Source organism: Triticum urartu, chromosome 5, assembly GCF_003073215.2.
Source record: "Triticum urartu cultivar G1812 chromosome 5, Tu2.1, whole genome shotgun sequence".
Taxonomy (NCBI): Eukaryota; Viridiplantae; Streptophyta; class Magnoliopsida; order Poales; family Poaceae; genus Triticum; species Triticum urartu.
This window is the reverse complement of record NC_053026.1, coordinates 602,034,017-602,046,374: the sequence shown is the minus strand read 5'-3', so window position 1 is coordinate 602,046,374 and position 12,358 is coordinate 602,034,017. Positions and strand designations below refer to the sequence as shown.

The 12,358-nt window shown below is 45.1% G+C and overlaps 1 protein-coding gene across 1 annotated transcript; it reads left to right on the top strand.

Moving 5' to 3' along the window:
* The first annotated feature begins 3,047 nt into the window (after window positions 1-3,047).
* On the top strand, window positions 3,048-3,747 carry LOC125506243. The gene has a single exon (XM_048671099.1). It carries the CDS (start codon window positions 3,094-3,096, stop codon window positions 3,532-3,534), a length of 441 nt encoding a protein of 146 aa, XP_048527056.1. The 5' UTR covers window positions 3,048-3,093; the 3' UTR covers window positions 3,535-3,747.
* The last annotated feature ends 8,611 nt before the right edge of the window (window positions 3,748-12,358 follow it).

Genomic DNA, 12,358 nt, shown 5'->3' with positions numbered 1-12,358 from the left:
GGACATGGGGGATATTATTCCTACCAAGGGACATGGCCGCCACCATACAGCCCCAACCGAGACGCTGAACCAAATAAGAACGCGAGCGGGGTCCCTCCCCTAGCGAGAGTGGGGGTCCTCCGCACGTCCATGGCCGAAAGGCCATTAGAGGCGTGATGGACCATCTCGACGACATTGATGGGAGGAGGAGAAACCCTAGTCGGCTAGGAATAGCTTCTTGGGGAGAGAGGGGGGGTGAGCTGAGATAAGAAGAAAAGATTCAACACCTAGTATTTTGACCGCAAGTTCTAGTGTGTCGTAATGCCGTTGACATTTTTTGTCGGCCCGAGTTATCTTTTGTGTTATACATAGTTGATATTTTTTCTACAAAAAAAAGGAGTACCCCCCAGCCTCTGCACCACTTGATGCACACAGCCATATACGTAGTTGTTATATCTCAAAATAAAACTTCAATTTAAATATAGCCATTATAGTATGTTTATATAGCTTGGAGAAAAATAAAGAAAATACTTTCAAGTTGGAAAAGTCAATATTTGTTTATTTCGAGCTAAATGATGGTGAGCTTGGGCATAGGACTTGCTGTCAGGATTTGTAAAGCTTGTCCTGGAAAAAGGTCAGCTCGACAAATGACTAATTCTAACTTGAATTATGCGGCTGGTCCACTAGTATGATTTCTTAAATAAATGGATTTCGCTACAATTGAAACATTGGATTTGTGAGCATGACAAATCAAATGCCCAAGATGACAAATTATGTTTCCGTGAGGATGGCAATTTTCTTTAGCAAACATGACAAATCTTTGGTATGTTCAGATTTTTGCCAGGATTTTTCATGCTTTGTAATGGAAATTGACATCCTCGCAACAACATAATTCATAATAAAATAATTTGATTTGCAATGGTTAAAAATCTGATGTCAGCAATTTTGAACATTCTAAAAAAAGGTTCGTTGGTATGGCCGCAGGCAATTACACCCTCAATGATGTTGAGCGGGGGAGTTTGTTGGGCGAAATTCATCCACTAGGTGTGTTGGAAAAGCATTTGTAGCACATAAGTTGAACACCTGTGGCATGTTGATCTCATCTCAATCCAATCCAATGGCTAAGGTGCTCCTTAATAAATGATAAATAAAGAAAAAAAAACCTAGCAGCCAACGCCTTGTTCTGACTGCCATTGTGGGAGCGGAGAGAAACACAAAAGAACACCACAAGCTTAGAGAGGAGAAGAAAAAGAAAGATAAATGAATATGTCTAGATTTATGGTCAAATAGTTCAATAAACTTTTTTCCTGGGAAAAATGAACTATCAGCTAGCTAAAACTAACTAAACAGGACTTGCGGACGCCGTTTATTTACCATTTACATCCCTAAGACCGACTGTCTTCAAGCTGGTGATTAGAGGATCCAAGGTGGTTGGTTCCAGACATGGTGAGCTCGTCCAGCACTTATACTATTAGTCCTGATCTGGTTGGTTTGTTTGAGCTTTGATTAAGTGGAACATCAAATTTGAGACGGAGTTTGTCAGCTCGAGTCGCTATAGTTTTTGCTCAAAGCAATTTGGGTAGTAGTTGTTTTTGGTAGTAAAATCGTGTCCGGTAAGCTAAACTTTTAACAGTTTGTTGACAACTTGTGGATCTGCTTGCCTACCAAATTCTGTGCAGTTTGGATTCGTGGTTTGTGAGATAAAAACCGGTTACTGAACGTGACATAAACCATGTCATCTTTGACTAGTTGCTTACCTTGCCTCTTATTAGTTGGTATGGTTGCTGTTTCTTATGTGAAGCTCACATCATGTTGAAAATGTTGCTGAAAATATTGTTGTTATTGTTCTAAACATGAAGTGGACAGGTTGGTCTCGTGGTTCTTACACACCTCATGTCAACCACCAAGGAGATCTTCCCACAGAAATCACTTGTGCATGTTATTTTGTTGTTTCGTTGTTTATTTGTTGGTTGAAGCTCTCCTTTAAAGTTCACTAGTAGGAAATTGAGGGGCTGTGTTGTGTACATTTGCCTTTCAATAGGTTGGTGCATCGCATTGTTACTGTGCGGTCCAATCAATTTTTTTCCAAACATTTATAAATTTTTCAAAACTACAGTCAAATAATAAAAGTTTAATTATTTCATCATTTAGATTTGATGATGTTTACATCCTAGTAAAGCCCCTGATCGATTTGGTGGGTGTTGACTTCTGACTTGGAGTTGGGAGGTTCCCTGCTTAACTTAACCATGACTTTAAGCAATCACTTGCATTTGTAATTAAGGTTAGATAACCTAACATGCTGCAGCATTGACAAACAACAACGGGAGGCACGTGGTCAAGTGCACCAGAGATGGTACGGGCAACAAGTTCAGCGTCGGACAACAGCTTCGGGCGAGCTACTAGGTACAAATTCCTGCTCTTTACGACTTGGTCAGGGCCGGGTGGCTTTCACTTAGTCAGTTGGGTGATTCATCTGTCACTTTTCATCCATCAATCGTTTTAAGGATGGTGCAAGATCAGCTACCAGAAATTAATCACATCCTCTGTTGCTACCCGAAACCAGCAAGCTTTCAATCTCCATTTGCTGTCCTGTAGGTGAGGTTGTCAGAAAGTAAGTAGTACTTCCTCCGTCCGGAAAAGCTTGTCCCAAGCTTGTTCTTCAAATGGATGTATGTAGCACTAACTTGTGCTAGATACATAGACAAGCTTTTTTGGATGGAGTGAGTAGTAGTGTACTAAACAGAATCGGAGCAACAAATCGTGGTGGTTAAGCAATGAAGCTTCAAGAAACACACTGAGCAGGATAGGAGGGATTTCTTGTCAATGCCAATCTGACGGTGCAGCATCAGCGGCTGGTCATTGTTAGTAGCGGATGCAGGCTTGTTGTCAGCCATTAAAACCTAGGCTTCCAGCTCACACTTCTCACTGTCTCATTATTAAACCTAATTCTTTCCAATCAATTATTCTGATGCAGGATCCTTTCATCCATCCAGCAGCTCAAGTGTCCAAAAAATAAAAAATAAAAAGCTCCAGTTCAGACTCTCGCTACTTATAAAACCACACGGGCAGGCAGGCAGGCCTCTCTCTCCAGCAGAGCGATCGTAGCAGCTAGGAATGGGCTCGAAGCAGCAGCCCGCGCTCCGGCCGAGCTCCACCGACGGAGGTTGCGGCGGCGACCATGGCAGGGCGGCGTCCGTGAGGGAGCGGTCGAGCGTGACGAACGCGTCCTTCAGGGTCTACTACAGCCTGCGCGCCGGCGCCGTGCCGTTCCTCTGGGAGTCCGCGCCCGGCACGCCAAAGAGGGGCGCGGCTGCCGTCTCCCCGGAGTCGTCCCTCCCAGCCACCACAGCGACCAGCAGCGGCGCTGGTGGTGCTACGCTGCTGCCTCCGCCCCCCTCGCCGCCGCCGTCGTACCAGTCGCCGTTCCATGGGAAGGGGAGGAAGCCGTCCTGGGCGGCCGCGGCGGGAGACATTGTGAGGGCGCTGCTCGGCGTGCTTCGGCTCAGGAAGAGCCACCGCCGGTCGCGCCGGCGCCCCGACATGCCATGTATTTGAACTTGCAACTTGTTTGCTGTAGTACGTACACGCTTGATTTCTGGAAAACATCACTAGTAGCAATTAAAAGCTCTTTGGTTTTAGGTTTTTCTTAATGCATACAGTACGTGCTTTATGTGCTCTCTACTAGTATTGTTCATGGTGGTGTCCATTTTGGTTTCTTTTATGTAACAAACTGAAAACCTTGGGACAAATGTCAAATGGGTTGGTGCATTGGTTTGTTTGGGTATTCAGAGTGGGCGGTTGTTTGCTTTAATCGCCGCCACCGTCGTAACAGTCACAGGGGGGGAGTTCGTCGGCGGGAGGCATCCTGAGGGCCCAGGAAACTCACCTGCAGGGCAACGTATTGGCCTATAGCCAAGTAGCCGCGGCTCACTTTGTTTATATTAGGCAATACAGTATTATATATATTTATATATATACACACATAATTAAAAAATATTTAAAAATTACATAATTGTTTTATAAAAATAATCTTGCATTTGCAAAAATATTAAAAGTGTATAGAAAAATCGATTTCTGTTTACAAAATATGTACAGGGTGAATAAAAAGGTAGAAAATGTGAATCAAAAAAGTAGAAAATGTTTATCATATCTACAAAAAATGTTAATCATGTGTACATAAAATGTTTATACATTGTAAAAAAATGTTTGTGTTATTCAAAAAAATGTATGTTGCATTTAAAAAAGTTCACAGTTAGAAAATATGTGTACAATGTAAAAAATAGTTTGTATAGTAAAAAAATATTTTATCACTAAAAGAATGTTTCAATGTGTATTTAAAAATTGTTTAACATGTATTGGAAAAAAATGTTCAAAGCATGTTTTTGTAAAAAAAAGGTATTTGCAAAATGTGAAACATCTATAAAAATATGTTTATATGTATATGAAAAAAGGACTGTGAAAATTGCGAACCATGTGGCAAATTCCAAAAAGAACCGGGGGTATGTTTCAACAACATTTTTCCCCCGGTCGAAAGTTACCATGGTGTTTTGCACGTAAATTATTAGGTCTGCGGTGCGTAAAGTAACGCAATATTTACACAGAAATTACCGCCATTATATTTAACACAACACTAAAGTAGCCAACATGAATTACCATGTTATTTACACGAAAATTGTCATGAGGTATGTAACATGACAAAGTGAGTGGTCGCATACTGTATTAAGTCACCTACTATAACGGCCATTCATGCTACAACGACATGAGTGTTTTAATTGCAGCCTTAAGTGACAAATCTCATTGTTCTAGTGGCCTACATGGCACAGCAAAACGTGGCCATTGTTTTTCATCTCTTAGGCACTTAGATGGACACGGGCACGGCTGTACGACAGAAGCACACCATGAGGCATTTGGATGAACATCTAGAGCAAAGATATAGCAGTTCAGACGTCGTTCTCGTAGAAAAGATGACGATGTCGGTTGTTGCAATAGCCTGCATGGAGCTTTCCTGTAACCTACATGGAACAACAAGACGGCGCTCTTGTCGAAGTGATGCAGCGGCAGCAGGCGAGTAGTTGGAACCAGCAGCCACGGGAGAGGAGTCCAAACGACAGATCCATGCGAGAGTGATCCATCAGCGCACGCCAACAAGCGGATCTCGCCCTCTCCGGCCTGATCCATGCGCTGCAGTATGCATGGCCTCATGGGCACCGGCGCACGGCCTTCCGAGGTCGGGCAGGAGCTCGTGCGTCAGCTGGGAAGGCAGGGGATAGGGCGGCGCAACTGCGGATCCGGCGCGGAAAGCCGCTGGAGGCGCACGTCGACGGCGGCCGGTGGTGTGCAGGGCAGACGGAAGCGGCCGTTGGGATCACGACCTGCGGTGGAGGCAAGAGGGTCGCGCTGAGGAAAGAGACGATGCCAGCGCCGCGAGCTGCCTGTGGATCGAGCGATCGGGATCCAAGGGCAGCCAGGTCGTTCGGCAGTTTTGTCAAAACGATGTGGTGTGCCAGATACGTACATAAATCAATGAAAAAAAATGTACAACATGTATGAACAAGAAGTAGACATCAAAAAATATATTTACAAATGGTAATCAAGTATTTGAATATGTGTGTAAAAAATGTTCCTAGTGAATACAAAAAATGTACAATATGTATGAAAAGAAACATATATTTAAAAAATGGCAATCATGTATTTGAATACATGTGTAAAAGATGTTCCTAGTGAATACAAAAAAATGTACAGTATGTATGAAAAATGTAAACATGTGTTGCAAAATAGAAAAAGGAAAACCGACAAGAAAACTAATAAAATCGGCAAAGAAACAAACAAAAGCAAAAAAAACATAGAAAATGAAGAAAAACATGAAAGAGCTGGTTGACTTGTCTACAAAAAGTTGCTGGTTGACCTTTTACCAAGACCATGGACCATTGGCTAGGTTGTTGACTGTTGACTTTCACACAAAAGTTCACAAAAAGCACAAATTCAAGAAAAATTGTAAATTTAAAAAAGTTCATGAATTCAAAAATCTAGGACAAGTAATATGGATCAAATGGAGTACAAAGTTTAAAGAAACTTCAAGAATTTGAAGAAGTTCACCATTTTTGAAGAAAACTTCACAATTTTGAAAAATGTTCATCGAATTTGGAAAAAGTTCATCATTTTTTTATAAAGTTCACAAACCTAAAAAATGCATTTTGAAAAAAAAAACATTGATTTTGAAAATAAAATTATCAATTCTGGAAAAAGCTCATCAATTTTGAGGAAAAAAATCTTTGGATATGAAAAAAAATCATCAATTTTGAAAAAAAATCTCGGATTTGAAAAAAGTTCATCTATTTTGAAAAGAAAATCATGAATTTGAAAATTTTCATGGATTTTGAAGAAAAACCCATGGATTTGAAAAAAGTTCATTTTTGAAAAAAATGATGAATTTGAAAAAGAAGGACGAAAGGAAAAAGGAAATAAAAACCAAATGAAAACCATTCAAAAATCCATGAGAAAGAAAGAATAAAAAATGGTCAAAAGCCTCCCAAAACCGATTGGAAGTTTACAGAAGCTTCACCAAATCTGCTGGATCGTTCCCGAGAAAAAAATAGCGTCACGTAGGACACTTGCTTAGGCTATGCGGTCGAACGAAGAAACTAAAATGGGTCGAGCACAAGTGGAGGAGGGGGTGTGCACCAGTTTACGGTTTGCATTCTAACCGGCGGCTGAAGCGCCTAATAATAAATGCTCTTGCGTATGACCATGGTAAGAGGGGAGTTTGTTGGGGAAAGTCCATCACACGAGATGTGTTGGCAAAGCAATTGTAGCACATAGGTCCATCACACGTGGGATGTTGATCTCAACTCAATCCAATGGCTAAAATACGTCCTTGAGAAATGAGAGAAAAAGAAGAAGAAAACCTAGCAAGGCCTTAGGTGGGACTGTCATTGTGAGAGGGGAGAACAACACAAAAGAACACCACAACCCAATAGAAGAAGAAGAAGAAGAAGAAGAAGAAGAAGAAGAAGAAGAAGAAGAAGAAGAAGAAGATGATGATGATGATGAAGAAGAAGAAGAAGAAGGCTGATTTTCTTCAAGCTCGTGATTAGAGGGCCAAAGGTGGTTGGTTCTAAACTTGGTGAGCTCGTCCTACACTTATAATGTTTTCTCGCATCTGGTTGGTTTGTTTGAGCTTTGGTTAAGCAGAACATCAAATTTGAGAGGGAGTTTGTCAGCACCGAGCGATTTTGGTAGAAGTTGGTTTTGGTAGTAAAACGATATCCGATAAGGTAAAAAAAATTAAAGTTTGTTGAGAACTTGTGGATCTGCTTGCCTACCAAATTTCATGCAGTTTGGATTTGTGGTTTATGAGATAAAAAATGATTATTGAACGAGACACAAACCGTGTCATCTTTGACTATCTGCTTATCATGCCTCTTATTAGTTTGTATGGTGATTGTTTTATATGTCAAGCTGGCAGATTGTTGAAAGTGTTGTGGTTGTTGTTATTTTCTAGAGATGAAGTGGATAGGTTGGCCTAGTGGTTTTTACACCTCATCTCAACTCTCAAGGAAATTTTTCTACATGGTTAAAGCTCTCGTTAAAGTTTTACTACAAATTGAGGTGTTTGTGTTGTGCATACTTGTCTTTGGATGGGTTTGGTACATCACACTATTACTATACAACCGAAACAATCTTTCCTGGGCATTAAGAAATGTTTTAAAATTACAGTAATGCATGTTTAATTATTCCATGATTTAGTTTTGGAGATGTTTATATTCAAGTAAAGGCTCCGATTTGGTGGGTGTTGATTCCTGGCTTGGAGTTGGAGGTTCCTTGGTTAACTAAACCATAACTTGCAATCAAGCAATCAAATACCTAGCTTGCAGTAATCAAGTATTATTTTTATTTTATTTTCAGACTGTGTGCATTCTGGATGTCTTTGCGACATCTTGTTGGTGTAGAGACCGGGTGTAATTGGTATCTTTGAGATATTAATATATTTCCTTTTTCAAAACAAAAAATACTAGGTTAGATAACCTAACCTGTTGTGTCATTGACTAACAAGTAACACAGTGAGAGAGGTAGTCAAGTGCGTGAGAAAACCGTACCCTTCTTGCCATTTTGAGCAGGAAGAATTCATGGGATGGGCAGCAAGATCAGCGTCAGACAAAGCTTCAGGCGACTACATTGCTGATACAAAGCTTTAGGCGATTTTTGTTATTGTTGTCCTTGTCAAGAGATTCTAGAGAGGAACTTCTTGTACCCATTACTTGGTTATAGTGGAAGAAGTGGAATGGTTGGCCCCTTGGTTTTTTACTCCTCGTCTCAAGTTTCTCTGACATAATCATGTGCGTCAATTGTGCATGTTATTTTATTATCCCAGTGTTTTCTTTCTGATGGAAGCTCTACTTAAAGTTCATTACAATTTGGTAGTGGTTGTAGTGTGCACATTTAGAGCAACTTCAACGGACCGACTCAAACGGACGGCGATTTCGTCCGCTTTTTGTTTATTTGGGTCGGTCAGGCGGACATAGATGTCCACTTCCGCGTTTGGGTCGGCGTATGCGCTCAACGCTCGCCCGATCTATTTTGACGGCGCCGACAAAAAAAAAACTATGCATGTATATTTCAAATGAAAGCAACTTAATTAAACATTAAAGCCGGCCAGGAAGGCCGGCGAAAGTCCACGCGTCCACATTAGCATTAAAAGAAATTAAAAACAACCTAACTACGAGGCGGCGCGCTGCCCAGCGCGCCCTAGGCGTCGTCGTCGTCGTCGTGGGTGAGGTTGATGAGCGTCGGCGCAGGGCCGGCCCAGGGGAATGCGCTTCTCCAGGCGGCGGCGATGTAGGCCGGGGGCAGCTGTTCCGGCGAGGGCAGTGCCGGCGCGGGGGGCGCGGGGGGGGGGGGTGTGCGGCCGCCTGTGCAGCCGCGGGGGGCTGTTCCTCCTCAAGGTCGCGCTCAAGCATCTCCTCGTACTCGCTGCGACGGCGCTCCTCGGCGAGCCGTCGCTGGCGTCACATCTCGAGGTACGCCGCCTCCTGCGCCGGGGTCGCCCCCATTCAAACCGGTGGCGCGGACACCCACTCGCGCACCACTCCCGTCCAAGAGAAGCGGGCGATGGGCTCCGGCTTCGGGTCGGCCTTGACGAGCCGTCAGGAAGGGGACGGCGGGGCCATCGGCGGCACCACGCAATCGCCGGCAGCGGAGAGGGCGAGGGCCTGCGCCATGGTCGCCTCATAGCGAGCCTCCTCTTCCTCCACCGCCCCCACCCTACGCCGCTTGTCCTCCTCGCTCTCGCGGTAGACCGCCGAAAGGGCTGCCTGGTAGGCGGCCTCCGCCGCCTGGTCTTCCTCCCGGACGACGAGCGGGGGCGGCGGCACGCTGCGGTCGACCTCCTGCACGCCGCGTCGCCTCGCCTCCTCGTGCTCGAAGTCGAACCACCTCGCCCAGTTAGGCGAGTCGGTGGCGTAGGTGGCGTCGCGGCGCTGCTCCGGCGTCAGCATTGCCCGCCGGCACCGCACCTCCTCCATGTGCGCCCTAGTCGACCGCGGTGCCGCCGGCACTGGGATCCTCTTTGGATCGAGATGCCAGTCATGCGGCAGGGTGACGTCAGGGTATGGCAGAGGCACGCAGTGCTGCCAGTGCCACTCCGACTGGTGCACTGGCACGCTCACTCGTACCCTCTGCCGGCGAGCCGGCGCCGACAGAGGCGGTACGAACTCCGAGGAGAAAGGGACGGCGGGGGCCTTGCCCTTGGACTTGCTGCTGCCGGCGTCGGAGAAGAGCCGCATTTGGCTAGTGTTGGCTAGGGTTTTTGCTAGGGTTTGCCGGCGATGGGGGAGCGAGCTTCCCTAGTTGTGCACGGCGAGTTTGGATGAGGACGGCCCCGCCGCACGGTTTGCTTAAAAAAGGGTGACCGCCGTTGCTGACGCGTGGGCCCGTGGTCATAAATTAAGCTGACCGCATGAGCAACGGGTAGTTGGGCGGCCGCCAGTCGACGTCCGCGCCGACGCATTTGGGGCGCAAATGCATCGGCCCGGACGCGAAGCGGACATGATTTGGGTTTAGGTGAACGCGTTGAGCCACCACTTTTACCCACACCGACCCAAACGGACGTGAGCGGACGAAATAGGTCGCCCCATTAGAATTGTTCTTATAATACCATGGTGCATCTTATTGTTGTTGTGTAGCCACAACAATCTTAGAAATATTTCAGAATTACAGTCGGGATCATTGACGCACATATCCGCTCGTCCCCCGTGTCGCCCTCCCTGAGTTTCTTTCATAGCTAAAATATGCCATGTTTTATTTGCTATGAGCCGTTGGAAAGTCATACAACATGAATATATTTAGGTTTCATAAATCCTTGTCGAAACGAGGTCAGCTAACTAGGCAACATACTCCCTCCGTCCGAAAAAGATTGTCCCAAGTTTGTACCTCAAATGAATGTATTTAGCACCAACATTTGAGAGACAAGTTTTTTTGACGAAGGGAGTATATTGTAATTAGTTTTGGAGATCTTGACATTCAAGTAAAGGCCACGATCAATTTGGGGATGTTGATTTCTGACTTGGAGTTGGAGGTTGCCTCCTTAATTACCTTGAGCATAACTTGCAGCGATCAATCAGTCAAATACTAAGGTTAGATGACCTAACCTGCTGCAGCATTGACTAACAAGTAACAACCGGAGGGAGGTGGTCAAGTCTCTCTAGTGTACTTGAAACGGTACCTCTCTTCCACTTCGAGCAGAACGATTCATGGCCCGGGCAGCAAGTTCAGCATCAGACAAAAGCTTCGGACGAGCTACTAGGTACAAATTTCTGCTCTTTACGACCTGGTCCGGCCGGGTGGCTTTCGCCTAATTAGTTGGGCGATTGATTCACCTGTCTCTTTTCAATCCGTCGTTCCGGCAATTAATCACATCCTCATTTCAATGCGAAAACAGCAAAAGTTCCGTCTCCATTTTGCTGTGCTTTAGGTGAGGTGGCATTGTCAGAAAGTAAGCGGTACAGTAGTAGCAGAACTGGAGAAATAAATCGTGATGGTTAAGCAGTAAAGCTTCAAGAAACAAATTAAGGATGACCAATCTGATGGTGCAGCGTCAGCTGGTCATTACTAGTGCATGCAGGCTTGTAGTAAGTCATTAATAAAACATAGGCTTGCAGCTCACACTCTCCTAGTACCGCAATCTATTGGAGCTGCTGGTACAACAATGGATCGGATCGGAGAGCTTGGGTTTAATAATGAGAAAGCCAAAGCCTCGCTACGTATAAAACGCCACGGGCCAGCCTCTCTGCAGCAGAGCAGGAATGGGCTCGAAGCAGCAGCAGCCCGCGCTCCGGCCGACCTCCACCGACAGAGGCGGCGGCGGCGACGACAGGGCGGCGTTGGTGAGGGAGCGGTCGAGCCTGACGAACGCGTCCTTCAGGGTGTACTACAGCCTGCGCGCCGGCACCGTGCCGTTCCTGTGGGAGTCTGCGCCTGGCACGCCAAAGAGGGACGCGGCCGCCGTCTCCCCGGAGTCGCCCTTCTCCACCACCACAGCGAGCGGTGGGGCGGAGATATTGCTTCCGCCCCTCTCGCCGCCGCCGTCGTACCAGTCGCCGTTCCAGCGGAAGGGGAGGAGGTCGTCGTGGACGACGGCCGCGAGAGGCATCGTGAGGGCGCTGCTCGGCGTGCTTGGGCTCAGGAAAAGCCACCGCCGGCGTCCCGTCTAGTGGTGTTTTTGAACTGCCGACGTTGCAACGTGTGTGTTGTAGACTTGTAGTAGGTACATGCTGGCGTCGTCGTTGAACAACACGGGCGATTAATTATGAACACCACGTGGATCACTTTTGCTCTGTTTTTTCTTTAAAACAATTCACTTCTGCTTTACATTCTATCGTTGTGTAAGTTGTCTGTCGTCTCTAGCTGTTTCTCAATAATTCGAAAGTGTTTTTCTCCCACCTGAGCTCAAGTGAACAGTAATTTTATTTAAAAAATCTGAATTTATTTTGTACTAGTAAACATTGAAATATGCTTTCATTGCTTGCAAAGTTTCATCACGAAATGACATTCGTGGAAGACATGGCAAAAAAATGATGCTTCAAAATGCTTTTGAAAATAACACTTTTGAAGCATCAATATTTTTTTTGCCACATTTTCCATGAATGTCATGCGATGTTCAAACTTTGCAAGCTATCAAACCATTTGTCAATGTTTCATAGAAAAAATTGAGATTTTTTTAATTTGTTTTCATTATTATTTTTTGATTTTATAGCTCAGTTTAACCGGTTCCATCTCCAATAGGGTACCCCAGTATCATTTTTTATTAGCGGAGAGGTGTTTTTGAAACACAAGGCAAAAGCTTTACCCGTTTCATTAACTAGAAGATGGCCGTTGCCTAGTT

Bases quoted from the DNA above. Each gene is read 5' to 3' on its own strand.
- LOC125506243 (XM_048671099.1), top strand. From the start codon at position 3,094: ATGGGCTCGAAGCAGCAGCCCGCGCTCCGGCCGAGCTCCACCGACGGA.